Source organism: Puntigrus tetrazona, chromosome 21 (assembly GCF_018831695.1).
Source record: "Puntigrus tetrazona isolate hp1 chromosome 21, ASM1883169v1, whole genome shotgun sequence".
Lineage (NCBI taxonomy): Eukaryota > Metazoa > Chordata > Actinopteri > Cypriniformes > Cyprinidae > Puntigrus > Puntigrus tetrazona.
Window position 1 is genome coordinate 8,727,435 of NC_056719.1, and position 14,995 is coordinate 8,742,429.

The 14,995-nt window shown below is 38.7% G+C and overlaps 2 protein-coding genes across 2 annotated transcripts; both read right to left on the reverse strand.

Annotated features, from left to right (window-relative positions):
- Positions 1–409: 409 nt before the first annotated feature.
- cd248b (CD248 molecule, endosialin b) lies at positions 410–3,621 on the reverse strand. The gene has a single exon (XM_043221819.1). The coding sequence runs from the start codon at positions 3,446–3,448 to the stop codon at positions 1,469–1,471; it is 1,980 nt and encodes a 659-aa protein (XP_043077754.1). The 5' UTR covers positions 3,449–3,621; the 3' UTR covers positions 410–1,468.
- A 9,396-nt stretch (positions 3,622–13,017) lies between these two features.
- Positions 13,018–14,862, reverse strand: LOC122327002 (CAAX prenyl protease 2). Its single transcript, XM_043222217.1, is given in 5 exon segments — positions 13,018–13,129; positions 13,131–13,218; positions 13,677–13,747; positions 14,590–14,658; positions 14,744–14,862. Coding segments are annotated over 5 exon segments (459 nt in total).
- Between the last annotated feature and the right edge of the window lie 133 nt (positions 14,863–14,995).

Genomic DNA, 14,995 nt, shown 5'->3' on the forward strand with positions numbered 1-14,995 from the left:
TTTTCATTTATAGTTTCAGCTCGTTTACACTCCTAACGTACGTTGTAGTGCGATGTGTGTATTTTCTCAAGACTTCTAAGGATTCTGTGGATTCTGTGCTGCCGCTCAATATAAAACAACCGCTTGATGGATCAACCCACAGACCACACGTGGACTTGAATGTGTTATGTAACTGCTAGAAACAGATGGTTTAGGTACATTCGGACAAATATCGCGGCTAATCGTGTCTGTCGTTATATGATAATGAAATCAACTATCCTAACGCGGTAAACAAATGCTTTTGTTGCTCACAGACTACAAATGGCTCACTTTTACAATATCTCAAAAGAGAAACAAACCTTTTGGTGAATAGTCATTGATTTGCCACAGAGGCAAACAAAACACGTGATTAGGCAAAAAAAAAACGCAGTGCACGTTCGGCTTTTATTAAAATCAAGTTAGTTTGTAGAAGATATATACAAAAACTCAAATATCAGACAGTGACAACTACTGGTGAGACTGTGCCAGTACAACACAAAGCGGCTGAGCTAGGTGAGAAAGTGTTTTTCATTACATCATGGTGACATTTATTTGAATATTACTATTATTTTATAAAATAAATTGTTGAAATAAATGGTTGTCGATGTGTTGTATAATATTGTGAAATAATGATAACCTATTGGCTTATTTATTATTCTTTTGCTTACTTAAATGTTCTGTTTTTTTACTGAAGTCAAATGTGTTTGGTGCCTCAGCTGTTTCTGTAAGCTCATGGCTGTTATTGATCTGTACTTCTGTGACATGTTTTCTTTTTGTCTAGTCATAATCTGCCTTAATGGTAAAAAATACTAAAATAAAAATAACATTGGTATCTCCAGTATCACTGTGTATCTGATCCAAATAGCAAAACGTTATAGCCTCTATTAGTCAAAAAACCTTTTCTTAATTTAAATGAAGGGATAGTGACTGTTAGTTCAACTGATGCACTTAGACTTGTTTCCTCTGTAATATATAAAAGCCTTGATCAAATCAGCCTAAAGTATCTAGACAAACAGTTGTAGTTACATACCTCACTCTTGGGGGTGCTGTTGGAAGTGGAGCAAATAAATGTAAAATTATATATATATATATATATATATATATATATATATATATATATATATATATATATATATATATATATATATATATATATATACATTTGTAGGCTTTATTTTATGAAAAAGGCATGCTTGCTAAATTCTGTTTGCTATGTCCCAAAATCTTTCTTTTCTATAATTCAGGGATTATTACTGCTCCACTTCCATTAGAAAATACTTGTTTTCTCCATCGTCTGAAAAGAATTTCTGAATGCTGAATTAAGCAATCTAATGACTATTTTGTCCTTATATCCCACAAGATCCTACAGAATACCAAAGTGACATCAGTGTGATCACACCAAAACAGCTTGACGAAGTCCATGGTCATTGCTGATTAAAGTCAAGTTCACTCAAGCTCGAGAATTTGCTGTGCTTGTTTTTTCAGGCTTGGAGGCGGTGGTCCAGCGGTAACAGTCTGTGATGCTTTTGCTCCGTGGCTCTACAGCACAACTTGTGCAATAAACAATACCTAATGCTAACATGACCACAATAAAAACACATAGTGGTACCAGCAGTGCCACGAGCAGCCAGCTTTTGTCGTGTTTCTTCCTGCCACCTGGACGCTGTTCTGTTTCTGATGCCAGTGCATCTTCTGATATTTGCAATGTTGGGGGAGTGAGCGTGACAAAATCCTGTTTCCTCTTGGGCACAGATGTCGAAGCCTCTGAGAGTTTGTTTCCGGAAATCCTTACATTTGGTGTATCACCACCTGCTTTTGATATTTCCTCCTCATGTGCATACTCTTCATTAGAATCAGCTGAAGTTGTAGTATCTATCAAGACGTTTGGGGAAGGTGAATTCGACGATGCATGATCACTTAAATCAGGTTCCTGTGTGGTCACATCTTCCTCCGTAAACCAGATCAGGTATCTGGCATCTGTCATCAGTTCAGGCAAGCTGGGATCATTCAGTGTTGCATCATCTGTTTCAGACATCAAGTCTTCCTCCTCTTCAACTGGCCGACAGTAGTAGTTGTCCTCTTGCAACATATAACCCTCCTTGCATTGACATTCAAATCCACCTTCGTAATTTTTGCACACCTGCTCGCAAATATCTAGAGTTTTACACTCATCAACGTCTTCGCATTGCTCTGGATCTTCTTCGAGTGGAGAGAACCCCTCATGACAGCGGCACGTGTACGAACCAGGCAAGTTCTCACAGACATGAACGCACTTTCCTTCCATGCATTCATCCACGTCCACACAATCTCCAAACTCTGACGGAAGGTAGCCCTCGTTGCATCTACACTCAAATGTACCAGGCGCATTGACACATTCCTGGGGGCATGGTTTCTGCAAGCACTCGTCTATATCAAGACAACTCTGACCATCTCTAGACAGGTGGTACCCTTCGGGGCACTTGCAGCGATGGTCCTGAGGAGTGGACTCGCACTCAAACTCGCAGTTGGCGCTGTGGCAAGGATCTGGGAGGTGGCAGGTCTTCCCGTTTTCTGCCAGAACATAATTTTCAGAGCACTCACAGTAGTAATGAGCATCAGAGTTGACACAGTAGTGATCACAGCCACCATTATTCGTTTTGCACCAGTCCACCAGAGTGTTGGTGCAGAGTGGTGCATCCTTCGACCAGCCAACACTTCCATCCTCTCTCAGCATGCACAGTACTGACTGATCTTCCTTGTCACCATCAGGACAAGGGAGAGTTGCCACTGAGCCAAAAGGGACATGAGTAAGAATAGTACTTGCCAGTTCAAACGGGGTTGTGTAGAGTGCAGGACTCCCTCCTTCTTTTTGAAGAGGTGGGCACATCCCTTGGTAGGTGTAGCGGCAGAGGAAACCTTCTATGGCCACTGCACAAGATCCGTCGAGCCATTTGAAGTTGTTCTTGTCGTTGCCACTTTTGTCGGCCGTGTTGTAGGTAATGACCACGCAACGATGAGCAGCACAAGCTGTGGGTAAGTCTTCACGTTGCCAGTTCGTGTACTGTGTTTCCTGATCCCCGGTGATCCAGGTGAAGCCCCTTAAAGGGCGTGTGGCCGAGCACTGCCGAGGTTGCCGCTGAAGGCCAATCCACATTCTGATTCTGGGCCGGGAGCCACGTCTGACCCCTGACGATAGGAGGTCATGGATCAAGGAAGCTTCTTCTGGTCCTTTAATGGTAGCCAGGTTCCCCCCTTTATCCCTGCAGCTCCTCCAGGACTCCCTGAAGGTCTTGCGCTGGAGATGAATGGAATAGCATCCCTCGGCATTGCACACGCCATCCCGCTCCTGCAAGCTTTGTCCCATGACTCCCTTTGACCAATGCAAATACAGAAGACCAAAGAAAAGACAGGAATATGCAGCACAGCTTTTTCGAACAGTCCTGTTTCCCATAATTGCTTTTTTTGTTTTCTACAGCTGAGGTATTTCGTATTATGTCTTGCCTGCAGTTTTTTTTCCTGACCTGATTAGATGTTTAAGTTTACCTATGAGCTCTTTTAAACCTCTGGTCTTTCTGCTCAAAGAGATGACTTTGCCTGCAGTCTGTCTGCAGAAGAGAGACAGAGAAGGAGGGTACAGACGTTTGTTATTGGAAGAGGGGGCGGGTAATGAGTGTGCTGAGTGGTGGGGGGAGATTCGACCCGTGGTTTTCCCTTGTGCCGTATGGTTTTCATAAGTCTGTTTAAGGAAATAGTTTGTGACCCTGCCAAGTCGTCCCCCAGCCCCCCCATCCTCTACTCACTCGTCCAATCACTACAACAATCACTATCACAAATCCATCCATCCAGCCTGAAAACTTCCATCATCTTGGGTCATCCTGATCAGATTTCACATTTTTCCATTGTTGTATGGTTCATCTTTGCGCAGCTGCTCAGGCAGTACCTTGACTTTAAACTTAACATATTTTTTATATTAAATTAATTTGAAGTTATGTAATGGCTTAAAAAATATTAAGTTTAATTTTGTATAGCTTACTCTGTCTCATCACTTTATTGATATAATTGAATTCAGAACAGAATTAAACATTACAGAATGTGAAATTTTTATTATATGTCATCTAAGAAAGTTCTTTATGTGGAGATCATGAGGAGGAGACGATTTGATAGCAAATGTAAAAACAAAAAACAAAATTAAAATATTTGTTTAACTGATCAGTGGGAAAAAAATCATTTAAACTCTAAAGATGCTATGCATCATTTTTTTGTCTTTGCTAATCAATACTCACAATAACACAATTTTCTTGCAATCTTTCCATTGCATTCTTTATCATTCGTGTCAAATATTTTAGAACCAAGCCATATAAACAGTGCTTTGAAATGTGTTTTTGTTACGTACAGACCAAGAGAATACAGTTTTTAAAGTTGAGATCACACGACAATGAAGTCATAATAAGACGTGCATAGGCTCTTAAATGCCCAGAAAGGTAGTATGTATGTGACATTAGTGGTTCAAAGTAATTTTTGAAACTATTTTGTGTGCAAAGAAAACAAATTAACGACTTTATTCAACAATTTATTCTGTTGAATAAGCTGAACTAAGGATGTTCCAAATTTTTTATGGACCTTGAATATGTCAGTTGTGTTGCTGTATATGCAAGGTCGGAAAGCTCTCATATTTCAACAAAACTCTTGAAATAATTTGTATTCCAAGATGAACAAAGGTCTTACGGGTTTGGTTGTGAGGGAGAGTAATTAATGACACAATTTTCATTTTTGAGTGAACTTATCGTTTATAACTTTGATACAGAACTTAAACATAAAAGTATAGATTCAATGTTTATAGGTGATGCTTATAAATACGTGAGAATATGTAGAGGTTTCTTCACAGTGCCTTCTTCTCAAATGCATTGAGCCACTTAACCACAAAAGGTCAAGGCTTTCCCCTTTAAGACAGAAAGGAAGTGTTTGACCAAGACCACAACCCAATGTTCTCCGATTCAAACTCAGACCCTCATAAATTTTAAGATATCCGGTTGTCGATACATTCTTTATTTTTGAGACGCTGATCCACATTGAGCTCAAGAATATCAGGTACTGTTATCTCTAATCCTGCTCAGCACAGAAGTCAGCAGATCAGCAGTCGTACTTAAGCAAAACCTGCTGCTTATTACCTCAGACCTTGGAATAACCCCACTCGCTCTTTGTCTCTGCAAACCCGTACATTTATTTCTCTACACCAAATAATAAACCTTTCTGAAATCCATCCCAAAAATCGCAGTTGCCTATTCCAATTTAAACAAGTCCATCCTGGTGTAGACTTTCCAACTCGAACATGCTTGAACAAAGTAAAATTCCCAAATACCTCTTATTATACAGATAAAATAACAGAATAATCATATAAATGTTAGCACGGAAGAGACAAAAGAAGGACCACAGATGAATTCTGCAAAAAATGTATAAAGTCTTTCTATGGAAACAAATACAGCAGAAAAAGGTAAATTGTGATTTTGTTTACATAACTCTCTAGACACACTACATGCTCCTTTCTTCTCCTCAGTTTTCCAGATGCTGAAACACTCTATTGTGAGGACACATCTGCCTGCTATTCAACATTAAAAGCTGAGATTTGCATCTTTGCTCGTGCACGATAAGGCTTCCTGTACAGAGATCAGAAAGACTGGATGCTTAAAGCACCACAACTGTTCTTGTGTTTCATAGCATGGAACATTTCTGTGACAAGCCCATAGAAACAGTGCAGCTGAACATTTTTTTCCACCACCTTGGGGAATGACTGTCAGTAAAACGGACTGATGGTATTGCCAGTTTCACTTCATTTTAGCAGTCAAATCTTTACAGCTTGAAGTTCACACAGAAGTTCACACAGTCAATTGAGAAACCTTTTGTTCTTATGGGTTTGTTTGTAGAATAAGATAGTAATCTTCGATATGCACCGTTACAAGCTTGGTAAAAGCGTATTAAAGTGATATAACAGCCACAGTAGCTCAGTGCCTATTCATTCCATTGTGTGCACAGCTTTCAGATAGTCGTGCTATGCTGTTTGGTCACTCATCAGATTGGCCCTCTCCCCTGACTAGTTTTTCAAGATAAATAAATAATGGTTGTGAGCGTTACTAAGGGTCATTTCCTAACCCAGGTCTGCAGACTGGAGATTTTATCCTGAGGATAAGAAGCTATTTTTGCAAGTTTTATGTTTTCTCTCTTGATCTTAATTAACATGGTTTTATCAATTTAAGTACAACTAATGTAAAACAAGTGGCTATTTCATTTGTTCTGTGACAGCCTACATTTTTCCTGAAAAAGTTTTACCTTTATATTTTTTTTTCTGATGAATAACAGAACATTAAAAACTAAACTTAATAAAACTAAATGTTAGGCCTGAAATATCTTTTTGCAGTTTTTTTTATTAGTTCTGTGTTGAAAAAGGACGAGTTGTAAATGAACAGCTAATAATTGATGCTTAGAAGAAGCAATATGAAAGGTATAGTTAACTGACGGACTTCTCCATGAACAGCTTGTGGCTGTAAAGCTCCCAAAAGTTAATAAAATACTCCAGTGATTTTAAAAACCACTGCATTTACAAGATATTCTCAGAAAAATAAAATCGTATGCTGCACTAATACAATCAGAATACAGTTTTCCATACATATTTATTTAATTTACAATTTATGATGCAACTCAAGTAATAACTTAGCCCCCTTTAAATCAAAACTATAGGCTAAGTTGTAGGCTAACTTACACTCAGTTGATGCAACCAGCTCTTTTATCGCAATGGTTTTGTCTAAAAATATTTCCACTCAGTCACAACGGTAATTAAAACACAACTCTACAACCCACCGTGTCAAGTTTTAAATTCTATATGACTAACAAAGGATGTTGTTTGTATGTTTGCCCCCAGCTGAGCATGATGGACCCTGCCCAATGTGTGCACATAAGTGATAGACCCTAGGGGAATATCCTGATGAGAAATGCTGGGAAACGGCGTTTACTCATTATGGAAGGGGGGCTGCTTTTAACATCCTTCCTCCCATTTTCTTAACACCCTGCGCTGAGAGATCAGAAAGCCACTAGAGTTGTCTGCACTAGTGATTTAGCAGGACTTTCTGCTCAACTCTCTAACCCTGGATGACCTTTAACCTGTTCATGCCCCTGTCCTCTTGCATGTTAATTTCCTACAGCTCACCCAAACAGGAAAATATTGCTACAGTGACACTTGGGTGGTTTGGGATGTGCTCTTTCTGTATTTTTGTAGTATCAAATGCGTCGTTTGGACTGTTTCGAAGGGCTTGCAAGAATATACAATGCGTGTCAGTTGGTGGAAAAGAGGTTTGGAAAAACTGGAAGCTTATGGGTTCTTATGTAATTCATTTCTAATTCAGTACACAGGCCGAGCCTATATTTCATTCTGTCACCAGCTGCTTGTTCCAAGTCAGAGGTTGTAGCCAGCATCAAACTGCTACGTATACACTTTTCCTTTATTTGTTTCGAAATGAATCATGGTTACTTCCTTGATAAAATGTCAATAAAACACACACATGAGGACAAACCAATAAGTCAACTTTTTTTCATGACTTTATCTATGATGAGGTACTCGTTTTTTCCTGCTGCATCAGAGCAAACCAGCGTTCACAAAACATTTATTTTCTTCTCCTATCCTATTTTTCAGCTTTCATTCTGTAGACTTAAGAGCCTAAACAAAACCCTTTCTGGTTTTCCGATTGTAGTTTGTGGCTGTATGAGGCTTTGATCTATAAAACCATCTCACTCTAGTCCTCAAGCCAGGTATGAAATTCTGCAATGACTTCTCCTAGTTTCTTTATTACCTCAGCTCCTCTTCTAACTGATGTGCATAGCATATGCTGGCTCTGATCTAGAAAGCATCTGCTCATTCTCTCTGTAGATTAGCTTACTTAGATTGAGAAACCTTCACATTCCTCAGAGCTTTTCTTCCCTGCTGAGGCTGAGGTCTTTGTTGTGGAGTCTTCAGCAGCGATGCTTCATGAAAAGAATCAAATCACAGACATCACACTGAATATCACTATGGTCTAGACAGCCCAAAATGGTGCGTAAAGCCAAGATATAAAGAAAAACTCAAGTGTTTGGTGTCTGCTGGTAGTCTGCGATCTTAAAGTATCTCACAGGTCCCTTCGGGATAAGAGCGCTTGGCAGGCCAAGTGTCTGGTTGCATTGCTAACAGAAGTATCAATATGTTAAAACCACGTTACTTCTGCTACTGCAAGACTTTAAGCAGACTCTTTCTGGAATCCTTGTTGAAAAATTCTTGATTCGCTGCCATCAAACAGTCTCTTAGCATTGTGTAGCAGCCTTTAACTAATTCCATGTTATTTTTTCCCCCATTATGCAATAACGTATATATATCTGTCTACACATACTTGGACCACGCAGGGAGAGCATTAAAGGACATCAGGTGAGGTGTAAGGGTTAATGAGAACAATCTGGAAACCCTTGATGCTACCGTGAATAGTCTAGATCAGGGATAAAAGCATCAGGGAGATACTTTTATCCAAGGTGACACTGCATTCCCATATTGTTAGTTCATGCATTCCCTGCAAATCGAACCTATGACCTTGATGTTGTTAGAAGCACACTTTATTGTTTAAGCTTCAGGAACACTTTTCATGTTAGGAACCACACAGGGAGGCAATAAATCTCAAGACCCACCACAAATGTTTAATGTAAATAAAGTATTTTCTTTGTCATGTTACTAAGTTGAATAAAACTGCTACCTAATCTACATTTCATCACATTTTCAAAATGCGTACGGTATTGCCGCAATCTGCAACTCATTTCTGGTTAATCATGTAAGTACAAATTTTGCCCAGCAATGAACTTGCTAACAAGAATGCATCATTCTCACACGTCTGACCCAAGTCGCGACCCACAATTTGAAAGCACTGGTCTATATCAGTCTTAAACAGGTGGCCATGAAAAAAGGATGAAAGAAAATATGAGCTTGGATATGGCTTTTTATCACTTTTACCTCACACATGCCTTAGACCCACGTTACCTTGAGGCAGTACGCACTATCCAATGATAATGAGCTTTACAAAAACAAGGTGTTGAGTTCATTCAGTATGTGCATACAGATTTAATGGGTTCCATCGTTTGCTTATTGACTCAAAGCGGCAAGGCCGACCCTAGAGGGCCTCTGAGCAGGAGGCAGAAGCCACTCATCATTCATTAGACATCCTGAAACTATTAGTCAAGCATTCGTGGCAAACAAATTCAAAAAAATTTAGTCCCAATGACTTTTCACTTTGAGAAGAGGCGACTCAATTACTGTTAAAGTTTTTCCATCTTTCCGAGCTAGCCTGTTTCCTTTCAATTTTTTTTTTTTTGCAAGGGCTAAGACCTTCTAAGCTGTCTCCATCTCAATCTTGAATTACTCCCCAGACTTTCAAAAGACAAACACTGCAGTCACATGTCCCCAGGATACAACGCACAGACTCCTTTGTTGTTTTATTTAGCTCGTTTAACATCGCGGAGCGGATGGTTTGAAGACAAAGCCACATCTTACAGAGCATTTAATATGTTCCAGTTATCCGTGTTTCAAAACATCAAGAAAAATGACAGGGTAAAAAGTCTAGCGACATTTTTCTTGCAAAACAATTATCTTTAAATGTATGGTCTGCGTTATACATACTATGTAAAGCCATGAATGGAATGTTGCGGGCTTCAACATTCAGGAATTCAGCGTAACACGATATGGAAAAGCAGGAAGATGGCAAGCTCACAGAGTATGCCTTTTAATTTACAACAGGACAATTTACTTTGGCTCATTGATAGAACAAAACAACAAAATGCTGTCGAGGCAGAATCTGTGTGAATTTGTGGTGAAAAAAGAAATGTTTTAACAATAGCATCTGCTGCTCACAGACAGGAAATCTTGGCCTTTTTGTGATTACAACAAAAAGTTCCCTTGTTGACTTTGAAAAGGAAAAGTACTTCCTTTTTAAGTTACAGTTAATTACCAGTCGGTCCAGCTGTTTGTTTACTTGCACTTAGATAGAATAGATAGAATTTGTGGAATTTTGTTATCATAAGTGGTGCATTTACCATACAGCAAACTGTCCTGAATCTGATCCTAAATTCTACTTTAAGTCAGTGAACAACTGTCAGTGCACAGTATATTTTAACTTTCCAAAAGGAATGATAAAATCCAATAATGGTCATTCCAGGTATATCAATGTCTTTCTAACTCTTCACCTTGATAATAAACACAACCGACAGATATAGACACAGCCCAGCTGACACCTGCTTATGAATAGAGTAAGGGGGCAAGCAAAATGTTTGAGCTGTGTGAAATGGAAAATGAATGAAAAGATGATCAGATATTCCAGATTTCGCCAGCTAAATTGCTGCTAAAGAGACCAATAAAGAGAAAAACAGTCTGGAATGGGAGAAAGAGCCATAATGTTAAAACTCTCATTATTTCCATGATCTCTGGCTGGCTAGCTGGAGGCAACCCACTGACCTGAACCAGACTCCAATATTCTTACAATCTAATTATTAAAACAATATGTTCTTCCAATGCTAAGTTCTTAATATGCTTAACACGTCTGCCGTTCTTATACTGCATGCAATTGCGCCGTGAGCTTCAGTTCAAAACACTGAACCGTTTGTCTCCCTCTGTGTCGGTGGATACTGATAGCTGCTTGTAGTTATTAGAAAAACAGAAATCTTCAACTGAAAAATGGCAAATAAATCACCCTTGCACAAAATAAAACAATATTTGGTTTCAGGATACACCAACTTACGCCATATTTCACCAGCACTGATGGTTTTGTCATTGACGCTGCCGGTGGAAAACCATATATTCGCATGAGGCCAATGAAATATATGTGAAGATATAACAGGAGAATGGTGAACACATTAACAATCGCCACGGGTTCCGGGAGCCAAAATATCCTGGGGATTCTTCAAAGTTTCAAAAAACAATGGCTGCCCTCTGAATTGCATTAGGCCCCCGACCGCAAAAAGTCAGCCGGTGCTCCTGAGGGTGACAGTTAATTCATCATGGAAAATCCTTGAGTCAGAAGATCTGGATTTCTGGGGAAGCTTCTGGTGAATCACTTTAGAGTCTGACTTAATTTTTCTAATATTTATGCTACAGCATAAAGCATAAGCAAACTCTCTTAGCTACTGAATTCCTTCAGTCCTTCACACCTGAGGGTCAAAGTAGATGAAGCAAAGGGCAACCGTTGTGTTTGGAGAACGGTAATAAACCTCAGACATCTCTGCAGCGTCCCACTGCGCCTCTCTCGTTACGGCTCCCATATACTCTGCAGTTGTGTTTCCACCAGGCCTCCGGAGGACCCTGGAATTAAAGTTTCCTGGAGCCTCAGTCTACCTCAGCCGAGCAGAACCATTCGGAACGCTCCAAACACACCGAGCAGAAAAAAAAGCTCGGGTTTTTCATTGCTCTGCTGACACGTCCTCAAAGTTTCAGACACAGAATCTGTGTTTGTTTTTTGTGGATGTCCTTCTGTTGCGCGTCGAATAGTGTGCTATATTGATCGCCAATTATTATTGGAAGACTGACAGCTGCTGATGCCCAACACATGGTTTGAAATCAAATACCCTCAAAGCCCAACATTCCACAGAAATGTGTATTTGGCAGGAGCGCCCATGTGGAAGATTTCTTTGCGCTGTGACCCGAGAAGCTGTATGGCAAAAAACACAGGAAATGTTGCACAGATTCATTTTTCTTTTGGAGATCACCATCAAACAAGATGAGGTAGGGCCAAATAAAACTGCCTGTTATCTGGAAGATGCACATTGCTAATTACTTGCCACAGGAACAAAATCCAAGTGGTTTGGAAAGGAAAGTGCATAAACGAAAAGCGCTCACGGGAGAGCAATGTACAGGGAGTTCCAGGTATTTTCAGCTCTTTGTTTCAGGAGTTCACACTTACATATGATTAATCATTCCCGATAATTGTTTATAGCTAAACCTCATTTGTTTAGTTTCCTTCGTGTCTCTAAGGATATGTTGTCCATTACACTGATCCTCATCACTATATCTGAACTATGAAAATATAAACAGAGACAGCGAACCATATAAACAACACGCACTCACAACAACATGCATTCACAAGATCAAAAAACATTAAATATTATAATTAAAATAACATTTTTATTTAATTCAAAATCTGAAATAAAAAGTTGCCCTGGTAACTTACTGATTTTAAAAAGACCGAAGTAAAAATGAAGCTAAAAAATAGAAACAAATGTAAAAAAAATCTAATATAATTCAAAATATTAATATCGTACAAAATAGCTTTAATATATCTGACTATCAATATTTAAAACAGTTTAAAAGTTAAAGAGCAGCACTGCAATCCTTTATAACATTATAATTGTAATATTTAACCAATTTATTGGTGTGTAAAAATATTAATTTTGCAATTTTGCTAAATTGTGCTTACCCCAAACATTTGGCAGCACACATTGCACTATAATAAATTACAAAAATTATGTATTTAACTAATGATGTATGGTAACCCATCGATGGTGGTTAGAAGTTCAGACTTTTCATTTTTGATTTTTAATGTACACAAAGCATCACAGGACAGGATGGATACTGTTCAATACGCCACCCCAAATTTCAAAAAGGCAGAGAATGCTGCTCATCTGATATTTTAGTATTGAATGTCGACTTCTCATCTGCATCTGGATTTAATTTAACAACATGGCAGCTGATAACTTTAACCGGATGAAAAAGAAATATGGAGCATAATGAAGAAATAAAACATTCGAATGAGCCACTGAGCCACACGCCAGTTTGAACACACTTACCACAAAAAGGCAAGGAAATGAAACATGACATTCATTTACTAATCATCTAGGCTGATGAATGTGTGGGAAATGTTGAGTGTTTTTCATGAAAGCAACATGCTTCATTTACTGCCTTTCACGCTTTTTCCCCAGTCCTATTTTTTTTTAAGACTTTGAGGTACATTTCAATTCAGGCACCGTGATGTGTCATGCACAGGCAGAGCGAGGTGTATGCAGCAGGCTGCAGATGGGGGTCATGCCATAAAAAGCATGATCTGTGAAGGAGAAGAGGAGGATGAGGAAGAGCAGATTACCCAGGCCTCTGCGGGTGCTGTAAAACTGAGCCAATGGCAGGAAACCCCATCTGGTTTCAAAACGAGTGGCACAACACGGGTCCCACCAGATGATCTGGGTCAATACGATATGTGAGGAGCAAGCTAGACAACGCTGTCTTTATAAATATCATTAATACTTATGAATATGAAGGGAGAGTAGGTATAAGTGAACTGAAAAGCTGAAAGATGACATTAAATCAAGTCTTCGCTGAGATGACTTTAAAAGCATTTACCTGCACGAATTAGGATCTGAAATACAGCGCCTTGTACAAAGTGAAGCTGTTCGGTTTTATGATGGAAATGAGCTGCTTGGGACAGAAAGCACGCAGTAAAGTCATCAAAACAAGTAATGGAAAATCCAACTTTTCCTGACTTTTTCCAGCTTTTAAATATCTTTGAACAATACCTCTTAAAAAACAAAACAAAAAAAAACAATCACAATACTGGCATATTCACTGCTCGTCATCAGAGCTTGACAGCGCCATCTGCTGAAAGGACAGCATTATAACATTGATACTTTAACATACCAACACCAATGTGGACTGATGAATATGGCAGAGGTGGGACCGGTGCACGGCCCCAACATTGGATTCATGCAAGCCCTATCATGCATCTTTCACACACTTACTCTAAGATCAAGAATCTGTTCAGTCATGAAGGTCTCTGTATTAAATTGCAATGAAAGGTAATTAACAAATATATTCAGATTTTTTTCCAGATCATTTTTTAGATATTTAATAATATTTGACTAATATTTATATGTGTGTGTACAATTTCTTATGCTTGCTAAATCTACTAATTATTTGATCAAAAATAAATGCAATTGCAATTTAAAATAACACTTTCAATTTGAATATATTTTAAAATGTAATTTATCCCTGTGATGCAATTGCTGAATTTTCAGCAGCCATCATTACTCCACTCCTCAGTGTTACGGGGGCCTTCAGAAATCATTCAGATATGCTGGTATTACGAAAATACATAATATTTGTTCAACTCAGGCCTGCTTCGACATCCTAAAAAAAGTCCTCTTGGGCTCTCAATTGCCAGCTGGGTCAGAGGTCCAAGAAAAAGTTACTGTGCTCAAATTAAAAAGAAAAAACGAGAGAGAGAAAAGCTGCTTTGGTTTAATGCTTGTTTAATCATTATTGGGAAGTATTGCTTTTTTTTTAACTAAACGATCACAAGGTATACATTTGGGTTTAGAGGCCTGGTTTGTAACCAGTTATTGTACATGTTCATCCATAATAAAATAGAAAGTAATACAAAGAGAGGACTGCAATAGCATAGTAAGTGTCAGCTGCCAGAGAAGCGGGAAGAAAACCCTCTTGGCTCCAAAGATACATCATATCAAATTAAAATACTATAGATAAATGATAACTTATTAAATAAATATTTTTAACAGTTGATAAAATAACTAAAAAAAAACGTATTAAACGTCGACGTAACTGGTGGTGAAACAGGTGACACACACAAAACACTGGTGAAACGCCTTTTTGTGTTTGGGTGATTCCTAAAGAACATTATAAACTGAGACTGAACTACTGTGATACTATAAATAATAGCACAGTGGTTGCAGACACAGTTTCCTCACTAACTGGGAAGTTTTCCCTTCATAGATTCAATTCCCCAAAATACAGGCAAGCAGTAAACAACACACAACGGATAACCAACACTCTTCTTCAAAAGTCTCTGAAAGGGTTTTGATTGATAACATCGCCCGTTATTCCAAAGAAACATGCTGCAGTGTGAAAAAAAAAGATAGTGAGCTTAAGTTCATCACGTAGCTCTGTAGTTCATGACATAGCCTCCGTTGTCAGGCCCCAGCAATGTAATGTTATTCTAGCATT

What these genes read in the sequence shown, in the direction of transcription:
- cd248b (XM_043221819.1), bottom strand. Translation starts at nt 3,448, where the DNA reads ATGGGAAACAGGACTGTTCGAAAAAGCTGTGCTGCATATTCCTGTCTT.